The sequence below is a fragment of the Octodon degus genome, unplaced genomic scaffold, assembly GCF_000260255.1.
Source record: "Octodon degus isolate 3935 unplaced genomic scaffold, OctDeg1.0 scaffold00039, whole genome shotgun sequence".
Lineage (NCBI taxonomy): Eukaryota > Metazoa > Chordata > Mammalia > Rodentia > Octodontidae > Octodon > Octodon degus.
In genome coordinates, this window is record NW_004524615.1 from 13,715,332 (window position 1) to 13,741,118 (window position 25,787).

Here is a 25,787-nt window from a genome sequence, read left to right on the forward strand (position 1 = left end):
TATATATACAATATTTATATGTTGATATTCTAAATTATAATTATTGTATTAGAGGTACAGACACTAATCCATGTTTCACAGATGAGAAGATGAGACTCAGCCAGGCATATGGACTTTAACTGTCCAATAACAGGGGCCAGCCTGCGTTGACTGGCTCGTGACAATCTGAAAAGGAATGAGCACACACCAACCGCGCCTATGCGCGCGCACACATGCACAGATATACACAGACACACACACACGCATGGCTGGCAGGGACTCTTACACTGCCTGGGACCCCTGTCCCGTGTAGGCACTAATGGCCTGCATGTCCTCCAAGCCCGAAGTGGCAAGAGCGCCTGGACCTCCGGGATGTGGCATTCTCATCTGGAAGAGAAACTGGCCCTCCTGCCTCTGCACTGCTGCCTCACTTAAGAGTGTGTTATGGTTCTATCTAGAGTTCCCCAAAGCCTGATGCACTGTAAGTGGGGTTTTCAGAAGGTGATTATGGGGGATTATACTGGATTATAGGGCCTTGGAGTTGACTTGCTGGGGGGGGCTGGCTGGAAGAGGAGATCACTAGGGTGTGGCCTGAAGGCTTTCTCTCCCCTCTTGGCTCCTCCCCTGATCTCTCTCTGCTCCTTCAACATCAGGCCCCTCTACCATGTCATGCTGCCTTGGAGCCTGCCAACCACAGACTAGAAGCGTGAGCCAAAATAAACCTTTTCTCCTCGAAGTTGTGAGCTCAGGTACTGTGTCTCAGTGCTAAGGAAAGTAACCAAGATGGTGAAAGTCCACTGAGGGCCAAGCCAGGCACACACCCTCTACTGAGTTAGTCAGCTTCACAGGCCTATAACACAACACCTAAGCCAGGCTACTGAGGCAGAAAAGGGCTATGTAACTCACAGTTTTGGACTTCAAGTCCAAGATTGGTGGCTCCATGGCTTTGGGTGAAAATGGCATCTGGTGAAGATGGAGGATGATGATGGCGGCACTTCCTACTAGAGTGAGTGCTCACACCTCAAGCCAGGAAGCAAAGAGGGACAGTTGAGGTCCCATAATCCCTAACGACCACAGAGCTTCCCACAAAAGCCAGCCTCCTGATGGTCCACAGTGCCTCTCCACAGTGCCACCCCAATGATCAAGCCATTAACATGGAGCTTTGGGGGTCACTGCCCACATTCAAACCATAACACCTGTGCATCCACCCATCCATCTATCCCTTTCTTCTTCCATTGCTTATAACAACAAGGAACCTACACATATAACCAGTCTGTGAAATGAGTAACAACCACAGAAGGATTTCCTACAGGTACTATAAAGGCAATTGTTCTAAAACAATAACAACAAAAAATAAACAAACGAAAACCAAGCAGGTATTCCTTTTTGTTATCCCTAGAAGTAATTCGAAGCAATCATTTCTGGGTCTTACTCCAGGGTTGTGATTTAGAAGGGCTGAATGGCCCAGTCTCTGCATTCTTCAGATTCCCCCATGTCCCCGATGTGCCACCAGGCTTGTATCTGACTGCACAGATAAATACCTCGGGAAGTGGCCTGAGGGTCATTTGCAAGTGCCACTGGGCTGCGCTCGGGGTGTTTGGGAACCCTTGTTTGCAGGCACAACGTCCTTCTGCAAAGCCACTTGTCTGTATCTGGTTTGTCCTCTGGTATAAGGCAGACACTTGCCCCTTGCTCACAGGACCAGGAAAGGTATGTGAAGAGTCAGGCTTCCCCAAGTTTTCTATCTTCCAAGCCATATTCCTCTAGTTACTTTAATGGACTGTATTCTCTCTGTCCCAATACAAACATGAACCTTGGCACTGGGGTAGTGTGCTCAAGGTGACTGGGCCTTGGAATCAGCAACTGTTTTCTAGTCTGGGCTCTTGCTAACAAGAGGCAGACCTGACTAAGGGCTCTGGATCGCGGCTCCACACGAGGGTCACCTGGAAGCTTCAGAGAGCCGTCAGTGCTTGGACACCACCCTCCAGACATCATGAGCTCACCCATCTAGGGTTCTGCCTGGTGAAGATAGCTTTTAAAGGTTCCACCAGGTGATTCCAATGAGTAGCCCACATTGCGCACTATTAGGATAAAAGGACGCTGCTTGCTGTTAGTCCGTTAGCTCCCACTAAACCCCCTCACACTCGGCCTTTCCTCCTGAGTGTGAGCAGCCAGGTCCTCCTTGCTGTGCTCTAGAAAACTGGTGGGCTGGACATTTACTCCCTGTAAGCATCATCCTTTGCTTTGGCTGCCTCTTTGCTGCAAGGTGCTGAAGGTCACTGAGAAGCGCGCTGACTGTTTTCTCTCTAACTCAGTCTTCTCCAAGTTCCCATAAGATATGAATGAAATTATGGATCTTTGGAAGCTATGCTAATGAAAATCCTTCGGGAGTCAAATGACAGTCCCTGTTCTTAGGCAACTAGGTATTCTTTTACAGATGAGCTACACATGCTAAAGATTTAGAGTCCCATGTAAACCCAGGAGTACGGCATTTCTTGCTGAAATGTGCCCAAGAGCTCTCCAAGTTCTCTGGCTACATCCTCCAAAGTGGGAGCCGACACTATCATGCGGTATGCAGGAGGGGCTCCATGGAAGAACACAAAATGGTCCAGGAAAGTCTGGCAAGTTAGAGAAAGGTTCTCTAGCATTTTCACTTTCAAAAATGCTGTTTGTTTAACATTCACAATACACAGCCTCTTTTTTTTTTTTTTTTTTTAAACGTATTTGGTTGTTGCAGGGTCTCACTATGCAACTTGCTCTCACGTTGATTCTCCTGCTTTTAGTCTGCCCAGTGGTGGGATCACAGGCATGTGCCACTGTGCTGGGGATTGAACCGCAGTTCCTTCACTTGCCTAAGCAGGTGCTTTAGTCCACTGAGCTATCTCGCCGGCCCTCCAGGCCTCTTGTTGAAGTACTGTTTCCTTTTCTTCCTCTTTTAGCAAAGCTGACTTCGTAGCACTGTATCTCGATATTGCCTGTGCTGCCCCCCGGGGCCTCTTAGGAAAGCCAGCCACGGCATTCTCCGGAGGGAACCTATGAGCGTAGCTCCTGGCGTAAAAGCCACACTGAGCCCATCCTGTTTGGAGGCCCAGAGAACACGTGTGGCCTCAAAGCAGGTGACCAGCTTTGCCTCTCTATTGGGCTGACACTTAAAGACAAGCCACAGTCACCCGAGGCAAGACAGCCTCTGACAGGGCTTGTCCAGGTCTGACAGCCAGCGAATGCCCCTGAGGCTATTTTGCACCAGATCGCCACCTGTAGCAAAGACTTGGCGTACAAGGATTTCTCCTACTGCAAGAAGCACACAGACTGTTTGCAATTTTTTTCTGGAATTTCTCAAATTCATGTTTAGTAGACAGCCAACTCCCTGGTGTCTGCCCATATATCATCATTATTTTTTGAAATCGTATTTTGTATAAAAGGTTCTATTTAAGTTAAGGTTACACCCAATTTTGCATGCCATAGTCCACAGTATTTCTGCTAACCAGGTTGACATTTTATATTTAAAGGACAGACTAAATATTATTTTTGCCCAACCTACTGTTGATGGACATTTAGGTCATTCCTAATGTTTCAATACTGCACGAGATGTCTTTGTTCATTCATGTGATAGATACCTTAAGGCAAAAATGTGTGTTGTGTACTGGGCTTTATATTTTTCAAAGCACCTTAAATACAGTGAAATATAATTCAGAAAACTCCATAAGACACAAACATATCTCATAAGTGTCTGTAAGGCGAGCATGATTGAATTATCAACACTCAAGTTCTCCTCGAGCTTCCCCTCAGTTCCAGTGTCCTCTAAAGCCAATGCTATCTTACTTTCTGAGAATCTTATATAATTATAAAGAAAAAATAACTAATGCATTTTGAAAAATTATATACCAGAGGGGGATAAAAAAAAAAGTAGAGAGGACCCCAATACACATACAATTTAATTGGAGGCTAATCTTCTAAGGTCACTGGGCCCCAGTACCTTGCCTTTCAACTCTGCTCCGGCTGCTGCTTACGAGGACGGGGAGGGGAGAAACCAGCCGTACTCACCAGAGTGCAAGTCGTTGCTCGATTTCCTTGAGAAAATTGGTATGAAATTTGTGCAAAGGTTCAAAATTCGGGAATATGAGACTTCTCAGCGTTTCGGGCATGGAGTCCTCCTTGCTCACTGTGCTCTGAAACCACTGGAAAGGGAAAGAGAAATCAAGGCGTCGACAAAGTGTTGCAGGAAACCTGAGTTAGACAGAAATATTGTAGGTAGTTAGACAGGGACAGGCCCTCAAAGGGGATGACAAAGACCAGACACCTTACTGGGAGATGCTCCTGGTGTGAGCCAGACCTAAAGATCAAACAAATGCTGACCTCCCTAAAGTTGGCATCCAGGGTTGCTCATTAGTTGGGAAGAATCATTGACTGAAGGCCACCAGATAAGGTCCCGATTTACATTCATGCCTGCTTGCTACGTGACTCGCTACCCTATTTGGTCCTGGGCCTAATCAATTTTACCTGAGCAAATGTTGCTTGTAATCCCATTTATTGACCATAGTTTAGTCCCCCCCCGCATCTGCCTAAGCAAGACCCCTTTGTCTCTACCTCAACCCCGCATGGTTTTATACTATAAAAGTCCCTGGAAGAAACAGCTTCATGGGCAGCCCGCTCTGGGCCCCCTTCTGTCCCTCTCCGACAGAAGCTTTCCTTTCCAATAAAGTTTTACCCTCAACCTCCGTTTGTTCCTAAAATTCAATCTTTGGTTTTAGAGAACACGAACTCATCCAAGTCAGGTTGGGAATTTCACGTCCCTATATCAAAAGCAGTGGAGGCCGTGGGGAACCTGTGGGAGAACAGACCTTGATGCCCCCCAGTCTGTGATGAGTGGGCGCCCCCACTTCTTCCCGAGGCAGTGCTTAGGCCACGATGAGTTCCTTACACAGGCTGCTACTGGGGTCCAAACCTCCCTTCCTGGCCAGCTCACTGGATGCCACAGGTTTAGGACCACAGAATGTCCTGTTGCTTTACTGCTTTGGGAATTGCCACCTCTGCTCCTCTGTGGAGGAGGAGGCCACAGCAGGGAACACAGCAGCCACTGGCACAGAGACCTTGGGTCACTGAGGTGAGAGGGGATGGGTGCCCATGATGTTCACAGGACAGACAGGCACCCATCAGAGAGGACAGAAATTCGCAGATCCATGAACCTTCCAAGTAGCTGGCTTTCCCACATTGTAGGGGTCAGAAAGCCACCTGGAGGGGCCGGGGAGATGGCTCAGTGGAATAAGTGCTTCCCCGGCAAGCACAAGGGCCTGAGTTCAATCCACGGTTCCGCAAAAAAAAAAAAAAAAAAAAAAATAGGAAAAGAAAGCCACCTGGAATGCCTGAGTTTTGCTTCCAAGACTGGGCAGGATTGATTACGATAATAAAGCACAATCTCTCAGCAGGCTTTGCTGATGCTGGCTCAATTTATCAGCAAAGATAAAATGAGGCTCACTCTGAGACCTCCTTCGAGCAAAACTAAGTATTTTACATTTGCCAGCGGGCAACAAAATGCTCCGGGTTGGTGTGTTCAGACAGTAAAATGCTTACTTTAGTTTTCTCTACTTGAAAACTTCCTTTGCACTTAAAACTACAATTATAAAATTTTTATAGAGTATATTTCAAACACAATCTAAGATTAGCATTTCATTTCCAGAACACAGGACCAAAATCCTTTCAACTGAAGTCAGAGGATGTAACACTTAATTAGCTCCAGCTTCTCTCCTGAAGCTGAGTATTAGTTTAGATAAATGAAGTAACTTAATTCTTTAGAGGAAATACTGCACATACCGAAGTGATGACCTCCAGGTCCTTGAGATAAGTCCGCTCCGTGGTGGAGACTTCTTTAGCAATGTAGTATGCCTTGTCAGTTGGAAATCTCTGCAAAATCCATCAGAGAAAATGAGACGCGACATTCAGTGCTGAGTGGCAGCCTCTGAGACTCCAGATCATAAGGAAGTCCTGATTACAGTGATGGACTACTAACTCAACCATCATCTGTCGGCCCACGTTAGCGCTTATTCTTTCTGTGTTAGAGGCACAAAGACAAAGGAATGGATGTCGCGGTGAGAACATGGTCTAGGAATGTGACTACGACCGTCAGCTCTGGGACTCAAATGAGCAAAAGCATAGAGTTGTTCTGTCTTCAAGGGGGCATACGAAGGAGAAGCCAGGGTCCTCTGTCCTGCTGCCATGGCCGGCAGTGCTGGTGTTCAGGAAATCTCGTAAAATGGAAGTGAGGGTGTTTGTGGGGATACGGAGGGTGGCAAGATGGGAGGCGGCAGGGTAAGGTCAGCCGGTGATGCCGCAGTGACTCAGCCCCCTGAGCCCATCAGCCAGGTGGACAGCAGCACCTGGGAGCAGAGCAGCCCTCAGCTTCTGCTTTCTCTCAGCAGCGAGCACGAGGAGGTCCCTGGCTGCCTGCCATCCTGCCCACGCCCCCCAAGATCCACTGACCCAGCCTGGAACGGAAGTACGTGGACAGCTGGGTTCACAGCAGCACTATTCAAAGCAGCAAGAGGTGCCCATGGACAGATGAATGGGTGCGCAGTGGACGGAGAATGAGCCTTCGGGAAGGTAATTTGGAGCTGCGCTACAAGGATGGACCCCCGAGGACATGCTGCCAAGTGGGACACGCCAGGCACAACAGGACAGAACCTGTAGGAGTCCATGTGTGCTAGGTGCTTAGAGTCACACGCAGAGGCAGGAAGGAGCATGGGGCTGGCAGGGGTGCGCTGGCATGGGGACATGTTCTTTAACAGGGGAAGATGAGAAAGAGCTGAAGATGACAGGGTGATGGTTTTGTGACAATGAGAAAGTACTACTGGCACTGAACGGTACCCTTTAAAGAAGTACATTTAATAGTATGCTTATCTACTTCCCCCCTTTTGCTCCATTTATAGAAGAACAAGTGTGAAGCTACACACACACACACACACACACACACACACACGGTCCGCCAGCACCTTCCTCCGGCCTTCCTCCTCGTCGTCCGTCCTTGGGCACGCCTGGTCGTTCAGCAACGGGCTGATCAAGGGCGAAGCCTGCTTGGTGTCGGGGCTCAGGTTGGGAGACAAAGTCACAGTGGTGGGGACAGCTCCTCCCTGCGAGTTGATGGACAGCTCTGAAAGGTGGGGGCTACCAGTCAGGGAGCCTGTTCAGGAATGAGAAGTTTTAAAGAAAAAAAAAGAATAAAGTAATTCCTCCTAGGATTTGATTTCTATTTGCAACTTTCATCTTTCCAAACTTCAGAACCTTGGCCACTGTAAAGTTAACTCACTCCTGATTTTCTAGTCCCCCCCCCCAAGTTGCAGCTGTCTTAACAGTAACAACACCCAAGTATGCATAATTCAGTGGCGCCCCAGCTACATAACTAAGGAGGAGATAGAGAATTCCGCATAGATAACAATTAGAATAGCTTAAAAGCATAGTACAGCCCATAATCATATTTTCACCTCTTAACTACTGTCTTTACTTCTAAGAATTACTCAAGAAAGACACAGTATTTATATAACAAGGAGACACACAGAAATGAGTGGAAAATAGAACTAAGCTACCAGGCAGCTAAGTGACTGGTGTACCCAGGACAAACTACGCCTTGTAACAATGGGTAACAGCTAACGGAAAGGTCAAGCAACTAACTCCCCACTCTACAAAGAACAGAAGCAAGCTTGTTATACCTGGTGATGTCACTCCATGTCTGTCACTGTTTGGGACAGAAACACTAGTGTCACATAACATATAATGGTGGTCATTGAAAAATGCAAGCTGAAGGTTATTACATTGTCATAGCTCCTCTTTGCAACCGGGAATAAATTGGTGCTCAAAAATAATACTGCATTAAATAATATGAAAATATAAATATATACATATTACCCATTAGAAGCCAACTGAAGGAGGTGATAGATTACAGGATACTCTTTACCAAGATGCATATGCAAATTATACCTCGACCCTGAAGCTACAAGGAGTGTTTCAAAATACACTTCTCCAGCAAGCACGGGTTTGTTCTGACCTAACCCTTAGGTCTGGAATTCCAAAGCAGACTGGCCAGCGCTAATGTTAGGTAAACAAAGTTACCATGGTAAGGAAAGAAGGTCAAGGCTTCTCTGCTTTTCAGTATACAGTTTCAGGCTTGCTGCTACTCAGCACATTGTGAAGGCTTCCCAGGCGAAGAGAAAGCAGGGCAGTTTCCGGGGAGCGGCCCCCTTCTCCTGACCTCTACCCTCCCTCCCTCGGACTCCCTCAGATGCACTCTGAGATTTCAAGAGACAGTGGCTGAGAACAGCTGACAGAGCAAGGGCCGTGAATTTGGTCCCCGGAAGACAAAACCATGGGGAGAGAGCAGTGGTCCCCACCCCCACTGTCAGCAGTGTCAGCCACTGCACGTGGAAAACCACCAAGAGCGACGTCCTGCCCACTGCCAACTGGTCATGATCCTTGAATCAATCACAAGACTAGAAAAACGTGAGGAAAAGGCAGAGTTAGAAAGTGTGCATTTTTAAAAACTCCTCATGCTTGTAACAGACCTCACGGAAACCAAGTGCTAGTGTTAGACAGAGACCCAATCACCCCACACACCACCAAACCCAGAAACCCCGGAGAAAAAGGCCAGAAATCACTTCACAAATGTCAATTTTATTGACACTAGTGCACAGGTTAAGTACAACAATTGTGAAAGAATTGAACTCGTAGATAGAAATAGTGACAACACATTAGAACTGCAATTCTTTCAAGGTACTACACTATTTTCTGTTTTTAAAAAAAAATCACAAAAAGAAAACTGTTATCACTACAAATAGGAATTAGAAAAGAGAAACTGGAGTTTGTGGAGAGATCAGAACATTCCATGCATTTGTGAGTTGCAGTTTGAGAGTCACTTTTATTTGTCCACCAATGATCCAAACAAATGTGGGGGCTCACGGCGCGCTCGCCCTGCGTGGGAGGTGGGACGTGACAGAATCAAGTGACAGCATGCTGGGCCTTGAGTTGGCTGTGACGTGGGACAGAAAAGGCATCCACCTTGCCAGTGAAAGAGTTGGCACCGAGAATCAAAAAGCTGTTAGAGCCAGCTGGGGGGCAGTGGGCAGTGAGGAAAGAGGAGCAATCAGGCCCTAGGGGGCGTCCAGCAAGAGATGGAAACTAGGGGGGCCTGAGGCGCACACATTCAACTATCGTCTCTGCCACCCCCAAGGTCAAATGCTAATGCCCTTGCTGAAATCCCCCGGGCACATTTGGAGTTAGTGGGCTGAGCAGAGAGGATAAGGCAATAGACCTGTTCCAGGAAGGGTGCCACCTGGCCATGAAGCGGTGATGTGCTTCAAAGCAGAGAGGCAGTTAGACGTGGAGGTGTCCCCATGGGACTCCACTGGAGCCGAAGACAGGAAGGCTGCCTGTGAGCATCCTGCTCACCTGTGTATCTGTAAACGTGGCAGGCAGCCTGCAGATCGCTTGCTACAGGGCACTCCTGCAGCCTAAGTGTGGGTGCACCCAATTGCTTTATGCATGCAGGATGGACACATGGAGAGTGACCCAGCTAGGGTGGCAAAAGTCCTTTTCCAGAGAGGGGTCTGTTAAGGTTCACAGAGCCTAAGAAAGGCAGGGCAGTGGATGCGAAGTGTAAGACCAATAAACTGATAAGCATCAATCTTATCTAGAAAACTATCAATAAGTCTAAGAAAGGCCAAGGTCCAAATCTCTGAGGCTCAATTTTGCAAATGTGAGCTGGTTCCATGGATAAGAGGGTTTCCTTTTCTCTTCGAAGAAAAACTATATGAGGCTTTGAAATTTTATAGATGCCCCCCCCAAATGTTATCCATTTACCATTCAAAACTCAACAGAATATGATGACAAGAGTAGTTAGTAGAATTTGGCAGCTTGGTGGGTAATTAAAGTTGCTTTGACTTTGAGCTAGAGCACTAACAGAGGTCCTTCCAACCTGTGTCCACACACGCAGGTGAGAAGGGCGAGCCTACAGAAAGCCCATGTTCAAGGTCAGAATTACTAGAACTACCGCATCAGAACTTCCACTGTCACTGAAGTAGTCCATTTTACAAAAAAGCAAACAAGTGCGGTCCTGTTGTTAGGTAAGATGAGCCTGATCTGACTTCCCCAGGACTCTACAGTTTGCTCAACCTCAAAGCTTCAGGCAACAAGCAAAGGAAACTGACCTGTGTCCTGTTACTCAGTGACATTATTAATGGCTTGGTATTGTTGTCACTTCTCCTTTATAACAACTTAATGCAAAGTAATATCTTTTATCAGGGCAAATAATTTGGGGGAACCCCAGGAGGAAGCACCTTGACATTAAGGCAATAGGTGGAAAGAAGTTTAAAGAGATAAGAAAAAGGTTATACCAGATTCCTGCAACTTTCTGAAGCTTTACTAAACACGCTTCCTACTTTCATCAGTCCCCCCCCAGCCCCCAGTTACATTTCAGGTTAATAACTCTTGAATGCTTTCTTCCTCCTAATGATTGCAGGACCCCCACCCCCAGCCACCATTAATCTGGATGAAGTTTGGGATTACATCGGCCCGGTGGACTGGTAAGGCTTCCACTAACACTGCCCTCAAGGGAGGCATTTCTGGTAATTGCTTTTTAAAATCCTTTTAAATGTACTTTCTCACTGCACAAACAATTATGGAGTTTCAAATTAGTGCTGCGATATCTATGGATTTCAATTCATCACCCAGCCCAGAAACTGCCTGTGCTGTTCTTGTTTGGTTTAAAACACATCCATACTCCTCCTCTCCTGCTTTCAGGGAGGCTGGGCGTCTGGCACCATCTCTTGACCTGCTCTTCAACAAAAAGACTGACATACCCCAGGAGGGCAGTTCTTCATCTGTCAGGTGACTTTGCGATTTTTGTCCCCATGGGACTGGGCATAAGCTCCCTAGCTACCTACTCTTCAGCTTGTACTAAATGCTGAGAAACTCACATGTCTCTGGGAAAGGAAAATATTTCTAATCTATCTTCCTGGTAGTAAAAATGGTATTTCAAATACTTAAACTTGCCCATTTTTGTAAACTAGTTGGTGATTTCTTTTTTTTTTTTTTTTTTTTTTTAAGTACTGGGAATTGAACTCAGGACCTTGTACTTCCCAGGCAGGCACTTATTCTACTGAGCTATCTCCCTGGCCCCAGTGATTTCTAATTTTTAACTAGATAAATAACTTCCCTGCCAAAGAGGGAACAGGAAAATCTGATAATTTTTAAAAGAGTAATTTGCAATCAGTTTGTTAAATACATAAGTATTTAAGAATTAGAATACTGAAGAAAAGAGAATATGGATTGCTTTCTCAATGTCTCTTTCAAAAATTTTTTCAATATTTTCTCAAAGTATTTCTTCTGGAAGCTTCTAGATGCTACTCCTCTATCATGATTTGCCTCCAGTTACTTCGTTCTAAGATATAGGTAATTTTACCTGTGTACCTAGAATATATTCCAAAAGCACATGTAGCAAATACACTAGAAAAGCAGGCTTTCTTATTTTTAAAAAAGCTCCCTTTATTTAAGCTTACAACCTGCTCTAAAAGAGAATATGGCAAAATCTCTCTAGAGAGGATCTATGTTGAAGGCCAGTTACAAAAGATCAACATTATGCTGAACCAGAGTGCTATCCAGAATGGTTGAGCACTCCAGTGTCTAAGCTGGGCCCCTGCCCAGCGGGACCTGTGAGACAAGCTGGAGGTATTTTATTGAAACTACAAAGTCTCACGTGAAAAACTAGGTCACTGGATTACCAGCTTGAGAGTTGTAACCTTCTTCCTGATGCCTCGGGTTGGGGAGGGTGATGTGCGTGTGTTTCTCAGACCCAGTTCTTTTAAGACAAGTTTTACAAGCAGCTAAAGCATCCCCTTCTCAGTTCATCATGGAGCAATTCACAACAGCAACAGTGACACACTTACAGAACAATACAAAGAGGGACATCACACTAATGGGCAGCGGTGGCGAATGCACAAGCTTGCTTAGGGGAAGGAGATAAAGGGCATGCTCCTGGTTGTGAAGATGGTGCTGATGGTGGAGTCGGTGTAGGGAAGGGCTGGGAACATCGGTCCTTCACGCCCATGATGGTACAAATACCATCATGTACTTAGGGAACAACTTCAGCCATCAGTGGGAAAGAACAGTTACAATGGTCAGCTTTTTACAGCAAGATGACTGTTAGGACAAGTCAAAGCTTCTTCAGTTTAGAGTCACAAGAGATATTAATTAACACCGTGCACACTGTGATGTGAGTTGGGCATTCCATACTGCGAGAGGCACCAAGCTCAGCATCACTGGAGAGGCTTGAAATCTTCCTGGTGATAAATTCATGCTTTATTGAGATTGCATTTGAGTGCAGCAGAGAGGAGATGAAACCAGACAGCCTCTGTGGGAGCTGATGTGGAGGGTGCTCAGCAGTGGGACAGACAGCGCATGGGCCAGGAGAAGCTCCCTGGGAAGGCCCTCTGGGCCCCTCCCAGCAGACCGACACACAGCTAAATTCAGACAGATAGGACCTCCATAAGGCTGGCCTTTTGTCTTTCACGGTCCTGGGGACTGGATCCAGGGCCTCATGCATGTTAAGCAAGTGCTCTACCGCTGGGATCTGTTCCAAACAGCACTGTATAAAATTTCTTCCCCCCTTTAAATGGATGCCTGTCCTCAGAATCGGATGGCCCATGCCTGCCCTGGCCAGCTGTCTGAGCACCCCGTGTGAGCTGCAGCACAGATGCGGTATTTCGGGGACAGTGTCCCCTCTACAGTGATCCTGTCACTTCTCGGGTCCCCACCCTTCCAACTCCAGCCTGGTAAGAAAAGAAACCAACAAAGCCAAGGCCTCAAAAGCCCCAAACCCGGGACACATGGCATGCCCTGGGGTGAGCCCAGGGATGCTTTTGTGTGCCAGTGTGCTGCTGAGTGACCAGGATCACTGCACCCCAGGGGAAGCAGGTACTCCAAGTACAAACAGGTATTAAAAACAGGGAAAAAAAAGAAACAAAGACATGAGACAGTGCTCCACAATGCAGGGACCAGAGGGGCGCCATGCTTCCTGGGCAAAAGGCATGAGGCGTGAACACAGCTTTTCCTTCCAAGTGGGTACATGTGACAAAATGCTGCATACAAAGGGACAATGGAAAAATGTTTCCTCAGATTTATTAAACAGATGACAAGAATGAGAATGAAGTCCCCAGCCTTTTCTGTCATCACAATAACTTGGCATATTAGGGCATCTTAATAGAACATATTACCTACAGTAGTAAATATATCCACAGACAGAACAAAAGGGAACTGGAGTCGTAACACAGGCGAAGCCTGAGACTGGGTTAGGCAGGTGTCAGAGCAGCTTTCCCAGGCAGGAGGCGGGAAGAGCGAGGGATGAAACGCCAGCACTCCAGGTGCTTCTGCTGTGAGCAGGTGTGCGCCTGACGGAGGAAGACGCACCTTTGGCCTTTCTGTAAAGCCCTGCAGGCAGGCTGGCAAATGCTTAGTGTCTTCAAAAAGGACTTGGAGGCCCAGGAGAAAGTTGTTAGCTGGGTTTCATGAGCCAGAAAAGCTCATCTGTGAGTAATGACAGACAGGTCACAAGGGGTTCCTAAATGACCTTCCACCGTTCCCTACTTGACAGCCAGCGAGCCACCATGCTCAGGATAAAGCTGACTCCTACATCAAAGCTTCCGCCCTGCCCCCCCAGTGGTCACTCCCACCTCAGTGCCCTTGGGCTGTGGGCCCTGCACGGCCTGCAAGGCTATACCCGGCCCCAGAGCAAGCCCAAGTCTCCTCAGTAGTTTTCCACGAGCACATTAGCAGCACCGGCTTTCCAGTCAGCCTTTCAACCAGCTCCCAACCACACACGGATCACACAGCCCATGTCAACAGCTGAGTTTTAATCCCCCCGGCCACCCCAAGGCGTCTGCAGCAGATAAGCCGCCTGCTGCCAGGGGTTAAGACACAGGGAAGTCACGAAGGGTTCCCTTCCCAAGCTGCCCTGCGATGCCTGCATCCCTCAGTTTACCCGTGCTGCGGTTATCTGAACAAAGCAGGCCATGCAGTGATGAAAGGGTTCAGAAAAACTTTCTCTTTCTTCCTCAGCGTCAAACAGGATGATTGACTGCCTTGATTTGAGACATAATTTCCTTATTCTAGGGGTTTCATCTATTGTTTTGGGGAGAAATGTGCTATTTATTTTGTATTATTTTTGGTGGTACTGAAGATCGAACTCAGGGCCTTCACACTGAGCTGCATTTTCATTTGATTTTGAGACAGGGTCTTGCCGAGTCACTAAATTGTCCAAGTAGGGCTGGAACTTGTGCTTCTCCTGTCTCCACCTTCCAGAGAGCTGGGATTACAGGCACGCACCGTCGATCCTCGCTTGCGCTACTTATTTTATGAAGACTTTTTCTCAAATCAAGACCTCACCCTGATAAAGAGATACATGACATGCACACCCACACCATCAACTTGCGTCTGTGGGAAAAACACTCACGAGTCTCTCTCTGGGCTACACAGGGAAGCACAAGCAGGTCTTTTTAAGTATATGTCCAAACAGGTGACAACCAGGCCACTCTGGAAACACCAGAGATGCTGGGGAGTTAGCGCAGGGCCTTGCTGCACTAGACAGGGACTCTGATGCTCAGCCGTGTGTAGCCCAGCCCCCGCCGTGAGTGCTGACATCTGCATCCTAGGCCAGTCACCTCCAAATCATCATGGACATTTTTTTCTTTGCTTATCATCACTTTTTTTTTTTTTTAAATAAAAAGAAAACTGCTACATTAAGTGGCATGCTAATTAGTCTAAAAGCCAGGGGTTCGTTTCAACACCAGCAGCTGGCACTCGAGGTATGCACAAGTGTTCCCTGGAGACCCCATTTCCCTGCTTAAATTTCAGGCACTCACAGAGAAACAGATGGAATTAAATCCACAAGAAAAAAACAGGGCCAGGCAATTCTCTGATGTCGCCAGGGTACATCTCTTTAATTACTCACTGCTCGGAGAAGTTCATTCCCTAGTGCCTTTCCTTCTTTACATTCTTATGGGTTTGGCCAACATGGTTGAGCATAAAACTCAGAGAACAACTGGCAGTGGATTATTCTGCAATGTTCACTTCTTTAAGGCGCAAAGAATCTGGGTACTATAAGGACTGCCTATAAAGACATTTGCGATTCCATTTGCAAAATGTAGCAGCAATAGAACAGACTCATAAAACCCAACAAAGAATGATTTTAAAGTCGCTCAGCTATGACCATCAGAGGATGTGTGCACGCGCGCATGCACACACACAGAAAGTCCCCACCCCACCCCCTTCTTGGGAATGTCACTCTCAAAGCTCCTGAGATCCTCCTAATGAACTGGAATAAGGGCCTAGGCATGGCCCAGCGCCTGTGACAGTAGCGAAGTGAAAGGAAACCTGCTGGGGGAGGGGGCTCTAGATTCCTCACTTTTAAGCTGAGTCTACCTGGAACCCCATGGCCCACTGGTAGGCACAGTTCCAACAAACCCATCTGGTGCTCAAGTGTTTAAAGTGGAAAAAGCTGATTAAGTGCATGGGACCCCCGACTCTAGATATGAAAAATGGCTCTTTATGCATATTCACAATAACTTAGCAATCATTAAAATAACAGCCTGATAGCTCTGTTTTCTTCCTATGGCAAGTGCCTGACCACACAAGGGTAACACACAACGCATACCCACAACAGAATGGACTTTGCATGCTCCATGCAAATGGAGGGGCTAATGCCAAATTTTCATTTTTGCAGGTTTTTTTTTTTTGTTTTTAATGATTACTTGGTTTAAATCTTCAAAGAACTTCTCGGATAGAAAATCGCTAGTACTCACATTTTAAGTGCAGGCCACACGGCACAATTTGGTGTGATAAGTCTGTGAGAAATTCCCAAAGATGAATCACAGGTTTAGGGAAGAATCTGGCCCACAGACTTCCTCTAATTAAATGCCCGTCTAATAAAATACTGTCGATGGTATCCAGATGACGGGTAACGGTGCTGCTGCAGTCCACTTTAAGTTCTGGAACTCATTAAGCGCATTTCTTCATGGTAAAAGAATTTCTTGCCTTTTACTTTGCCCTTAACAAGCAACAGCACAAGCAACCACAAAGGGGTCCATGATTCACACATTTGGAAATAATATCCAACAAAAAGTATTAATGAAGGAGGCCTCAGAGGAGCTGAGAGTAGCTTCCTCTAGAGACTCTGTATCCCCATGGAGGCTTTGTCTTTGATCCACGGCCTTAGGACTCCATTCCACTAGGCAGCAGAGAGCTTCAAGGCCTGGATTCCTTGCTGCATTGGGTGATCAGCACATTGGCAACTGTCTTACAAAGACTGGATGGCAGGTCTTAGGAACCCCCTTGTCACCAGTCTCTATCTTAGCTACCTATGCTTCACATCCAGCCTTGTCTTTGGCCTTCCCATCCTCACTTTGGTTCAACTTTACACAGGCCCAGCCCTCCTAAGCTACACTCAGAGATGCCACAGGCTTAGGAGAGACTGGGGGCTAGGGTCTCCCACAGTCAGGGCATGACACGTGCACTAAGGGGTGTTGGCTTTTCCTGAGCTCTGCAGTGACAGCAGCAGGCTTGTGCCAACAGGCTCAAAGCACACATGCATTTACTCTCCAACCACTGCTCGGGAATATTTATGCAGAGGACAAGCTCCCCAAGAGACAACCAGGGAACATGCTCCCCTATCAAGATTTGTCGCCCTGGAGGAAACTATACCCCTACTCTCTTAAGCGCTATTAGTTACATTAGGATTGTTGCTTTCACGAACTCTGGCCAAGAAGCCAAGAAACTGAGTTGCTTAGCTGGTACAAAACCAATGAGAACAATATGTGCAACTCTAAAGGCAGTTAACTTTTGTCAGTATAAAACCGAGCATACAATGATTGATTAATTGCTTTTAAAACATGTTATATAAAATCACTTCAGTAGGAAGAAGCAAAACAAAACAACTGCTGGCACATGTTTTGTTTTGGAGGCTTCTATTTGATAATTCATATTATATTCATGTAAGTAAATAACTAGTGCTCATCCATATTTCATTACTAGACTGCAGTAAAATTCATTTGCACAAGCCACCTTCACAATTAAATAACAGGATTCCAAATTTCACTTAGTTGAATTCACATTTGACGAAGGTTTCATAGAAGTTGACAACTTTTTCTAAGTCTAAATTGAATATGCAAAAATGTTATAGCTGCAAAAAACCCACAATAAAAAAGCAGTTTCCCACTTATTATGGCTTGTAACTGCCTATCTCAAGTCTATGTAATCCCTACTCTTCACATCTGATTTTACTCAGTATTCCATAAAGTTTCCAAAATAAAATGTAGATTCTAAAAGGTTCTATTGCACCAAGATACCACAGAGAGTAAAAAGCCAACATCTAGTGACGAAGGTTACACCTTTGGCTTTGTTATGAAATCGGTGTATTACTATGTGAAGTCACTTAACTTTTGTCAGAACAACTTTTCTGACTCAAACGAAGGTTTGCCTTTTGCTTCTTGGCATTTTGGCTAAGATCAAGTGTAGTATGGTTTGCCTAGACGATTACTAATGTTGCCTTCTGGCTCTAAAATTCTGTGATTCTGTTGTATGCATCAATCTAAAGCAAGATGTAAATAGACTACTTCAATGAGCCATTTTCGAAATCAATTCAATAATCAGTACGATTCATTGATCATGCATTAAATCAAATGATTAGGAAAGTAAGACAAAATTGTACAAAAACAGCTTAAATCATCAGGATCTTTAAAATCAACATTCATGTGGACGCACAATCACTTGTGAGCCACCACGTGAAGGAGTGGCCACTTCTACACTATTACACTTTGCTGCCAAATTCTACTCAGTTTCCCAAACACGCCTAACCTTTTCCCTGTGACATCCAAGTCACAGGGCTTTGAGTATCGTAAGGTCACTGTCACAGCAGCCCAGGAGGGGTGTGTCATCGCTACAAACTTTCTTAATAGTTTTGTAGTTACTTTGGATCTCAACATTTTAATATACAATTTATCTTTTTTAAAAAAGTACCAAAGACTGCAAAGTACCCACCACGTCATTAAGGAAAAAAAAAAAGCCCTTGCTTCACGCTGCTCTCCTTACTTTGCGAGGTGAGCCTAGACTTGGCTCCCTTTCCACACAAGGCAAGTGGGTCTGCTGGGAAGGCACCCCAGCTACCGGACAGAACCTTTAAGGAGAGCGCAAGCTGGGGCCGAGACCAGGGACCTATGTTGCCAGGGTCGAGAATTCTGACGGTGGCTTAGTGCTTCCCGTGTGCAGCTAAGGCAGATGCACAGACTGAGTTAAAGCCAGGCTCCTTCAGGAGTGCCAGGTGACAGGCACAACACAGGTGGGGAAGGACGAGAAAGAAGTCAACTCTTGCTACCTGTATTCTCAGAGGAACATTCGAGTGTCACTGTTCCCAGTGGAGGACACTGGTCACAGAATGTGCATGATGGCCACCCAGGCGAGCGATGCTACAGGGAGGACCTCTGGGCTGGGAGTGAGCTCCTGTTTAGTTGGCTGACCCCTGGTGATGGCGGCGCCTGCTATGAGGCCTTCACTGTCCTGTGCATGGCTGTCTCTCCCAGAAACTCTGAGAGTCACAGCGATGACTTCTTTAAACAGAATTGACAATCAGACCACTGAGGCAAGGCAAAACCAAGCCAGCGGTCTCCTGCCATCCACAGGGACTTGACACGGTTTACAGCACTGCTGTAAACCAGAAAGCAGAAACCACTCCAGATTCTTCACATTAAAATATCCACGGCTCTTGACTAAGATTTCTACCTACTCAATCTGAACTAACAATCAACTTACATTTGGCCTTGAATTGTGTCCACTCCTCACATTACGAGGCCCAGAAAAGCAGCTCCCCTTTTAAAGAAGGGAGGGGTGTGTGTCTTTCCTGCGACCACAATGACACTTGAAACACTCAACCGACAGGAGGTTGATCTGTACACACAATTGAACATGCACAGAAAATTGCCATAGAAATATAACACACTACACACACTACTAAATTCACCATAAAGGACTGCTTTCTAGCTTTCAAATAAACAAGCTCCTGATAACTTTCCTTGGACTTGCTGTTTCTCTTGTTCACTTTTTCTGGAAAACAAGCCACTTACATGAAGTTCCACTTCTCTTCACGCTTTTAGAAGTCAGGCACGCCTCCTCCTAACATACACCTAACCAAAGCTTCCTCTACCACACGCTGGTTAACAGTTAATGAGTCACCAGGACAGATCATCTCTACCATGACCCTGGGCTCACCATCCCCAGGAAACCAACAGATGACACTCGCCTTCCAGCCTCCTCAGTCCTCCTCTCCCTCATCCTCCTCCCTCAGACGAAGGCCACCCAAGGGCACCCGACTTCTTGCCACAGAAGGGGAGCTCAGAAGCGCTGGGTGATGGAACTTTGGGGTCTGCCCCAAGGGGCTCACCATAGCCGAGTCTGAATCACTGGATTCAGCCTCACTGCTGGAGGAACCCTCAGTCACTTGTAGGGGAGCCAGCTGGCCCACCACGCCACTGGTGCACCCTGACTGCACAAGAGGCAGCTTGGAGGGGGGCCCCGCCAGGGGTGCACCATTGGCTAGCATTCTACCTTCAGAGGCAGCTGTGCTGACCAGCTCCCCCTTCCCATGGTCATCCAGTCTATCGGAGGACTCCAGGGTAGAAGCTACCTGGCTCAGGATGAGAGGGTCTGTCTCTGACTTATTATATCTGCTGGGAAGGTTGCGTAAATAGGGCCTCTGCGAGATGGAGGTGTAGTTCTCATCGTGGGGATCCTGCTTTGGGAGGGCATCTTCTCCCATACTCCCCTCTCTAAGGTCATGTCCGTTTTCGGAAACATAGCCTTGGGACCCTGTCCTGTCCCAACTCATGTTTGGACTTGAACTTCTGCTGCTGGGGGAGAGTGGGGTGGCCAAGGGACTGTGGCCAGCTGAGGCCCTAAACATTTCATCTATCAGGGAGCTATGTCTCGGTAGTCTGGGGCTCCCGCTCATATCAAAGGTGATGTCGGCTGAATCGTCATCAAGGAACTCTCTGGAAGGAGGCCAGGAAGACTTCACAGAGGGAGGGGAAGCCCTATGCCTAGCCGCTGCTCGCCTCTCATCCCTGGAGAGCAGATAAACACCACTCGTCAAATCACCCTCGTAATTGTCATTTGTTTGGGACCGTGCCTGGGACGCTTGTTCTCTGAGAAGGTCGTATTCACTATCTACATCACTGCAGTCAATGAAAGGAATGGAAGTACTGCTGCCTCTAGCAGCCCGGGATGCTGGACCTGTGCTTGGCTGCGGGGGCTGAGATTTGCAGGGCTGGACCCGGTCCTTGACGCCCTCTTCCTCATCCTCTTCCACCTGCGGCACGAGGCTGGCTCCGTCTACCAGTGTGTTCCCCGGGGGGCTCTTCTTCAAGGCGGGACTCTGGTGAGACCCCGACTCTCCAGCAGAAGCTTTCAGTTCCTTTCCTTGCTGGCAGCTCTGGCCACCAGGTGACGGGGGACTTTCACCAAAGGTAAGGCTGGCGCTCTTCGGAGACTGGGTGGGGATGGAAACCAAGAGGAAAGGGAGACTGTTAGACTAGAGCTTAAAAAAGGCAGACATAACATTTCCTGAGGTTTCCAGAGGCTGAAAGGACTATGAGCTACACGATGCCCTGTCCTCCCAGGCCAGAAGGATGCGCTCCCACAGAAGTCAGTTAGTCATGTTCCAGAAGGTTCTGCAGGCTGAGGAGGCTGAGGAGCACAAGTGAGCCACCATCTCTGCGTCCTAAGACCCTACTGGGTTTCCACAGTCTATGGGATAACAAGCCGGCTCTTCCAGTTTACTGGGGTTTCCCAAGCAAGAGTGGGCAGGGTCAGAAGGACACAGGGTCAGAAGGACACAGGGTCAGGACGACACAGCTTTCAGCGCTGACACGAGGGGAGCCTGACAGGTTAGGTACTCTGGATCTGTGTGCGAAACCTCTTCCATGTTCTCCCTCCAAAGAGTTCTTCTTCTCTTTGACAGAAAACCCTGAAAATGTATGCAGAGGCCAACACCTGGGAGCAGGAGCTCTGTGGTAATAATGTCTCTTGTGCTAGCTGCGGTCCCTGCCCTGCAACACGAGCCCTGGAAACTGAGTGCCAGCTCTGTGCTGCTGAAGGCTTCCGGCCTGGCACCAAGCTGGAGGCATACCCACCAGGGGCAAAGCAGGTCGCCATGGTTCCCCCCACACACCCACTTAGATGGCTCCAGGGCACACTTCTATCCCTGCGCTGAATTCATGTACAAAGCAAACTTCAAGGACACTCGGACCATGCGTGGTGGTCTGCTGGGAACAGGCCACACTGCAGGGCCTTCTGGGCCCAGGCTGAGAGGAAGACGCAAAGCCTCCCAAGTGTCCACCCCACCCCCCAGGTAAAGGCGCAGGACAGGAAGGCAGACTGAAAGCCCAGAGCTCAGCGGAGGCAGCTGGAGAGAACAGAACCGCATGTCACCGTCCCTGACCTGTTTTGGCACTTCTGAATTTGGTTCTGCAGGCTGCGTAGCAAGGCTCCTGATGGAATGAATCTTGCTGTGTTTTCTGGAAGAAATCACAGAAGAAAACAAAAGCTATGAGCTTTTAAATGAAACAAAGGAGCTTCTGGCTTGTTTATTTATTTCAATACTGGCGACTAAGCACCGGGCCTTTGCAGGGAGCTGTGTCCTAAACCCTTTCTTTATTCTGAGACAGGGTCTCTCTAAGTGGCTATGTTGCCCATGCTGGGCTCCAATTTTGAGATCCTCCTGGCTCAGCCTCCCAGAGTGCTGAGATTATAGGTCCGCCCCTGTGGTCACCACACTCAGCTCAGGGGCCTCTGCTTGAAGTGTTGGGTCCTTAACAGCAAGCCCACCCCAAAGGACTCTTCTATAAATGTGACTTGGCAACAGGGGCACAGCCACCTTTCCCTGACCCTGCGTGGTGCGGCGGCTGCACACGTCCCGTGGTTCCCTGCAGTCTCTGGTTCTGGGTACAAAAGGAGCGTACGCATCTGAGCAGTGGCTTCCAGCGTGAGGAAGCTCACGAGGCAGAGGGGCTGCTGGGCCCTCACAGGCCAGGCAAGCAGGCCGAGGCCTAGCAGCATGGATTCAACCCAAGTATCCAGGCACAGGTTTTCTAGACCTGTTCTGTCACAGAAGCCATGGCCACTAATCAGCTCACGCTTTCAAAGTGCTAAACTCAGAGGACAGGCCTGCCCTGGAGAAGAATCTAATGACGCAGCTTCCCTATCTTTTCCCCTCCTTGGCGCCTCCCACCTTTCCTCTGGCCTCACTGACGGCATTTCGTGTCTCATTAAGTGGGGGCCATACATAGAGATTACACTCCAATATACTTTGGCTTTTCTTCCTGTACTCCAAATTCATACAGGAGAGCTCTGCAGCATTCACATTCGGCATCAGGGGACAGCTGGCCAGCTCGTAAGAGGGTCCTCAAGATACTAACTGCTAGGGCTGGGGAGCTAGCTCAGTAGAATACGCGCCTGCCTGGCAGGCGCAAGGTCCCGAGTTCCATCATACTGAAACGACATGAACGATTATCAGTAGGGGATGATGAGCGTAATATACAACATGCTGTAACACCAGAGGACACTTGGTGGGGAGGGTTAAAATGAGGCAGAGTCACCGGGCAAGCTGACGTTTATGGCAAGCACACCCGGGGCAATTCTCTGCACCCTTCTGGGCTGTGTGAACGGGGACCTGAGCCTGACAGCTGCATGGGGCGGCGAGAGGGCAAAGGAGGAAGCCTGCGGTTCCAGGGGGTCTTAGCCATTTCTGCAGCCATAGTAACTACGAAGAAAGGAAGAAAAATGCCAGAAATCAGCACGCCGAGGTGTGAGCGCAGGCTGCTTATCCTTTACCTGGAATGCCTAGGATCAGCAGTGTGTAGGCTGTGGGTTTCGCTGGATTTGGGCATATACAGAGTGAGACATACTGAGGCTAGCACATGCATCTACACAGGACACTAATTTATGTTTCACATATTCCTTATGCACGTAGATTGCCTGAGTGCTACTGTGACTTTAAATGTATTATAATTTAAAAGAAGAAAATGAAAACAAATGAAACCAATGTATTCAGTGGTGCTGGGCCACCCTTTCGTCCTTCACCCACCAACTGAGTCCATCTTGGGTGACAACAGTGCTAGCGGCTACCAGTTCTAGACCGGACCCAGCTGCCCAGTGGCCACTGACTTGGGGCGTGTGTGCGCACGTACCTTTCTGACACCTTTCATGCCTTGGTGTCTGAGGTTTCACAAGGGAATAACAGAATTCTGACTGCACAGAGGCAGTGTAGAGAGTTAATATGACCAGGCTGCTTGCTGGCAAGAACAGTAACAGTGAGAACTCCTCGTTCATCTCACTCAGACCTTGCTGAATTAAAAAGTTTATAGAAATCCTTTCTGATTATGTCACCAGATATTTAAAGACTCAAGATGGGCAGCTGTCCCTGCTCCTCAGCTGACTTGTGCTGTGCCAGCCACACCTGCCTCCTGCTGGCTTTTCTTCTCCCTTGGATCCCCTTTGCCTGTGTGCATGCCCCGGGGCCCCACAACACTCCTGTCTCACATCACACTTGCTGGGGCTGACTCTGCAATTCTGTACCTTGGCGCACTTTGAGCGTGGGAGAAAACTGTTCGTGGAGCACACGGAGCCAGCACTGATGCCCTGCTTACCTCTCAAACTGCACTTTCTTGTGTCCTCCTTCCTTAACGTAGTCGAGAACCTGCTTCTGAGTCCGACCGCTAACACGAAGGCCACAAAGGAAAGGAAGGGGAAAAGACACCAAGACATTCTCATTTAAACACAAACTCCATACGTCATCTTTATTTCCTCTCCTACTACAGCCAGGAGACATGCAGGTGTCTTCTGCTAGCCAGGAACAAAAACAATCCTAAGAGAACCCATGTTGGATCTGTTCCTTCTCTCACTACTTCCCCTGTACATATTAGAACATTCAATGAACTAAACCCACTTAATCACTGTGATTGATTATGAACCAACCATGGCACAAGTGTGTGCCTCTCATGAAAGCAGGGACAATCTGGTAAAGTTCCACTCACAAGGCCTACCACAGTGTTCAACATGTGGCAGACACTCTGATACTTACTGAAAAATGAATGGAAAAGTGAACTAAGACTTGCTGGATAAGTCTGTCAGTCTAGGAAGCCACAGCAAGCATGACTAAGACCCTTCTGCTACTAGGGAGAAAGGAAATCCCTTCTGCATTAGAGCACTGAGTTAGGGGTTTTTGTGCTGGGGAGCCTGTCAAGTGGCTCTCCAAGGTTCAAACAGAGCCCCGAAGGGTGATCCCAGGAGCCAGCTGAGTGACCGAGACCATGCTTCTAGCCAGCTTCTTCACGCCAACGAGTGTTGTCTCACTGACTTCCTGTGCGTTATGATAACTGTGAGGAAAAGTCTCAGAAGAAAGTGTTCGTATCATAAGCAAAAGGACGGATTGGAAGCCTTACCTGAACCGAAATGATGACCCCCGACTAAAGAGAACAGGCTTTGGCTTTGGTTTGGGCTCTTCAAAAAGTCTAAAAAAGGCATGATGTTCAACACAGATTTTCCAGAAGGACTTGCAGAAATCCCGACTGGCCATGAGGAATTCCAAGGTATCCTGGTATGAGCTCTAAAACAAGAAAATACTCTCACTGTTCACAGACATTGTGCTGTTTTTTTTTTAAAGAATATTTTTTAATGTCATATAACAGTTCAAAGTAAATACTGTAGCCTGTTGGGAAGATTTCTTCAAATACCCAGGTTTTCCCAAGTCACTGCTTTACCCCTCTGTAGGGGCCTGGGGTGGGCTGCGTGGCCACTGCCATGTTGCTAGATTCCACTCATCCACAGTCACTGGGTGGAAGCAAATCCATGAAGAAGATATTGACATTTTTAAAACCAGTTCATCTGTCTTCATTCCTATTCTCCTAGTCATCACTCCAACACGTCTCCCAATTACACCTTTCATACATTTTCCATATAGCTTCAAGAATAATCTTTTAAAAATAAAAGTCTGATTATGTCACGTAAAGAAAAACAGTGGTTAAAAAGATGAAGTCCAAACTTGGTTAATGTGGTGTAGATAGTATATTCACCCCTTACTTATTGTTCAGTTGAATCCATGGTCATACTTTCATATTTTTAACTCCATCATCCAGCACTATTAAACTGACCTCAATAGACATTCTGTTGAAATACGAAGAGGGATGGAAGTGAATTTGTCCAATAAAATTTCAGTTATGTATTTTATTATAGCAAGACCACAAACTCAAAGATTACGCAAAATATGCTTGTTGCTAATGATGGGCTGTAGTCATTTTTCAACCATCTTCTTCCCCACAAAATTCCTCACAGAAATGAAAAATAGAGGTGCATATTGAGTGGAAGTGATACCACTCAATGGAACCGTCATAAACAAATTATGTTTACTTGGCTTACACTTTCTTCAAAAAAATCCAAGTAGTAAAATCCCCCCCTCCAGCCTCTTAAAAGTAGCAGAAATACATTTCTCCCTCAGGCTTCTAGTCAACACTTTCTCTCATCATTTCTGGACAACACATCGCACGCCTCAAGCCCCCAGGTGGCCCCAGAAACTATACAGGAAATGAAACTCATTTTGCTGGAGCACGAAAGTATTACCATCAGCTGAAAAATTCATGTCGCTGGTTCTGGAAAGAGAATACGGTAATTTTCTACTCCCACACTGAACGCTGCCGGTTCAGTGGCCATATTACATAAACAGAAGTTACCAC

General features: G+C 47.3%; 1 protein-coding gene across 4 annotated transcripts in view; it reads right to left on the reverse strand.

Annotated features, from left to right (window-relative positions):
• Farp1 (FERM, ARH/RhoGEF and pleckstrin domain protein 1) overlaps positions 1-25,787 on the reverse strand; it is a 273,522-nt gene that overhangs the window by 26,717 nt on the left and 221,018 nt on the right. For 3 of the 4 annotated variants that reach the window (XM_004631194.3, XM_023715162.1, XM_023715163.1), the window contains 7 exons: positions 24,501-24,664; positions 23,706-23,774; positions 21,500-21,575; positions 20,293-20,548; positions 6,966-7,153; positions 5,791-5,880; positions 4,024-4,157 (listed from right to left, as the gene is read on the reverse strand). In XM_004631194.3, the coding sequence (XP_004631251.1) occupies positions 4,024-4,157; positions 5,791-5,880; positions 6,966-7,153; positions 20,293-20,548; positions 21,500-21,575; positions 23,706-23,774; positions 24,501-24,664 (977 nt within the window). The remainder of the gene's footprint in view (positions 1-4,023; positions 4,158-5,790; positions 5,881-6,965; positions 7,154-20,292; positions 20,549-21,499; positions 21,576-23,705; positions 23,775-24,500; positions 24,665-25,787) is intronic. The other variant, XM_023715164.1, reaches the window with a different exon arrangement.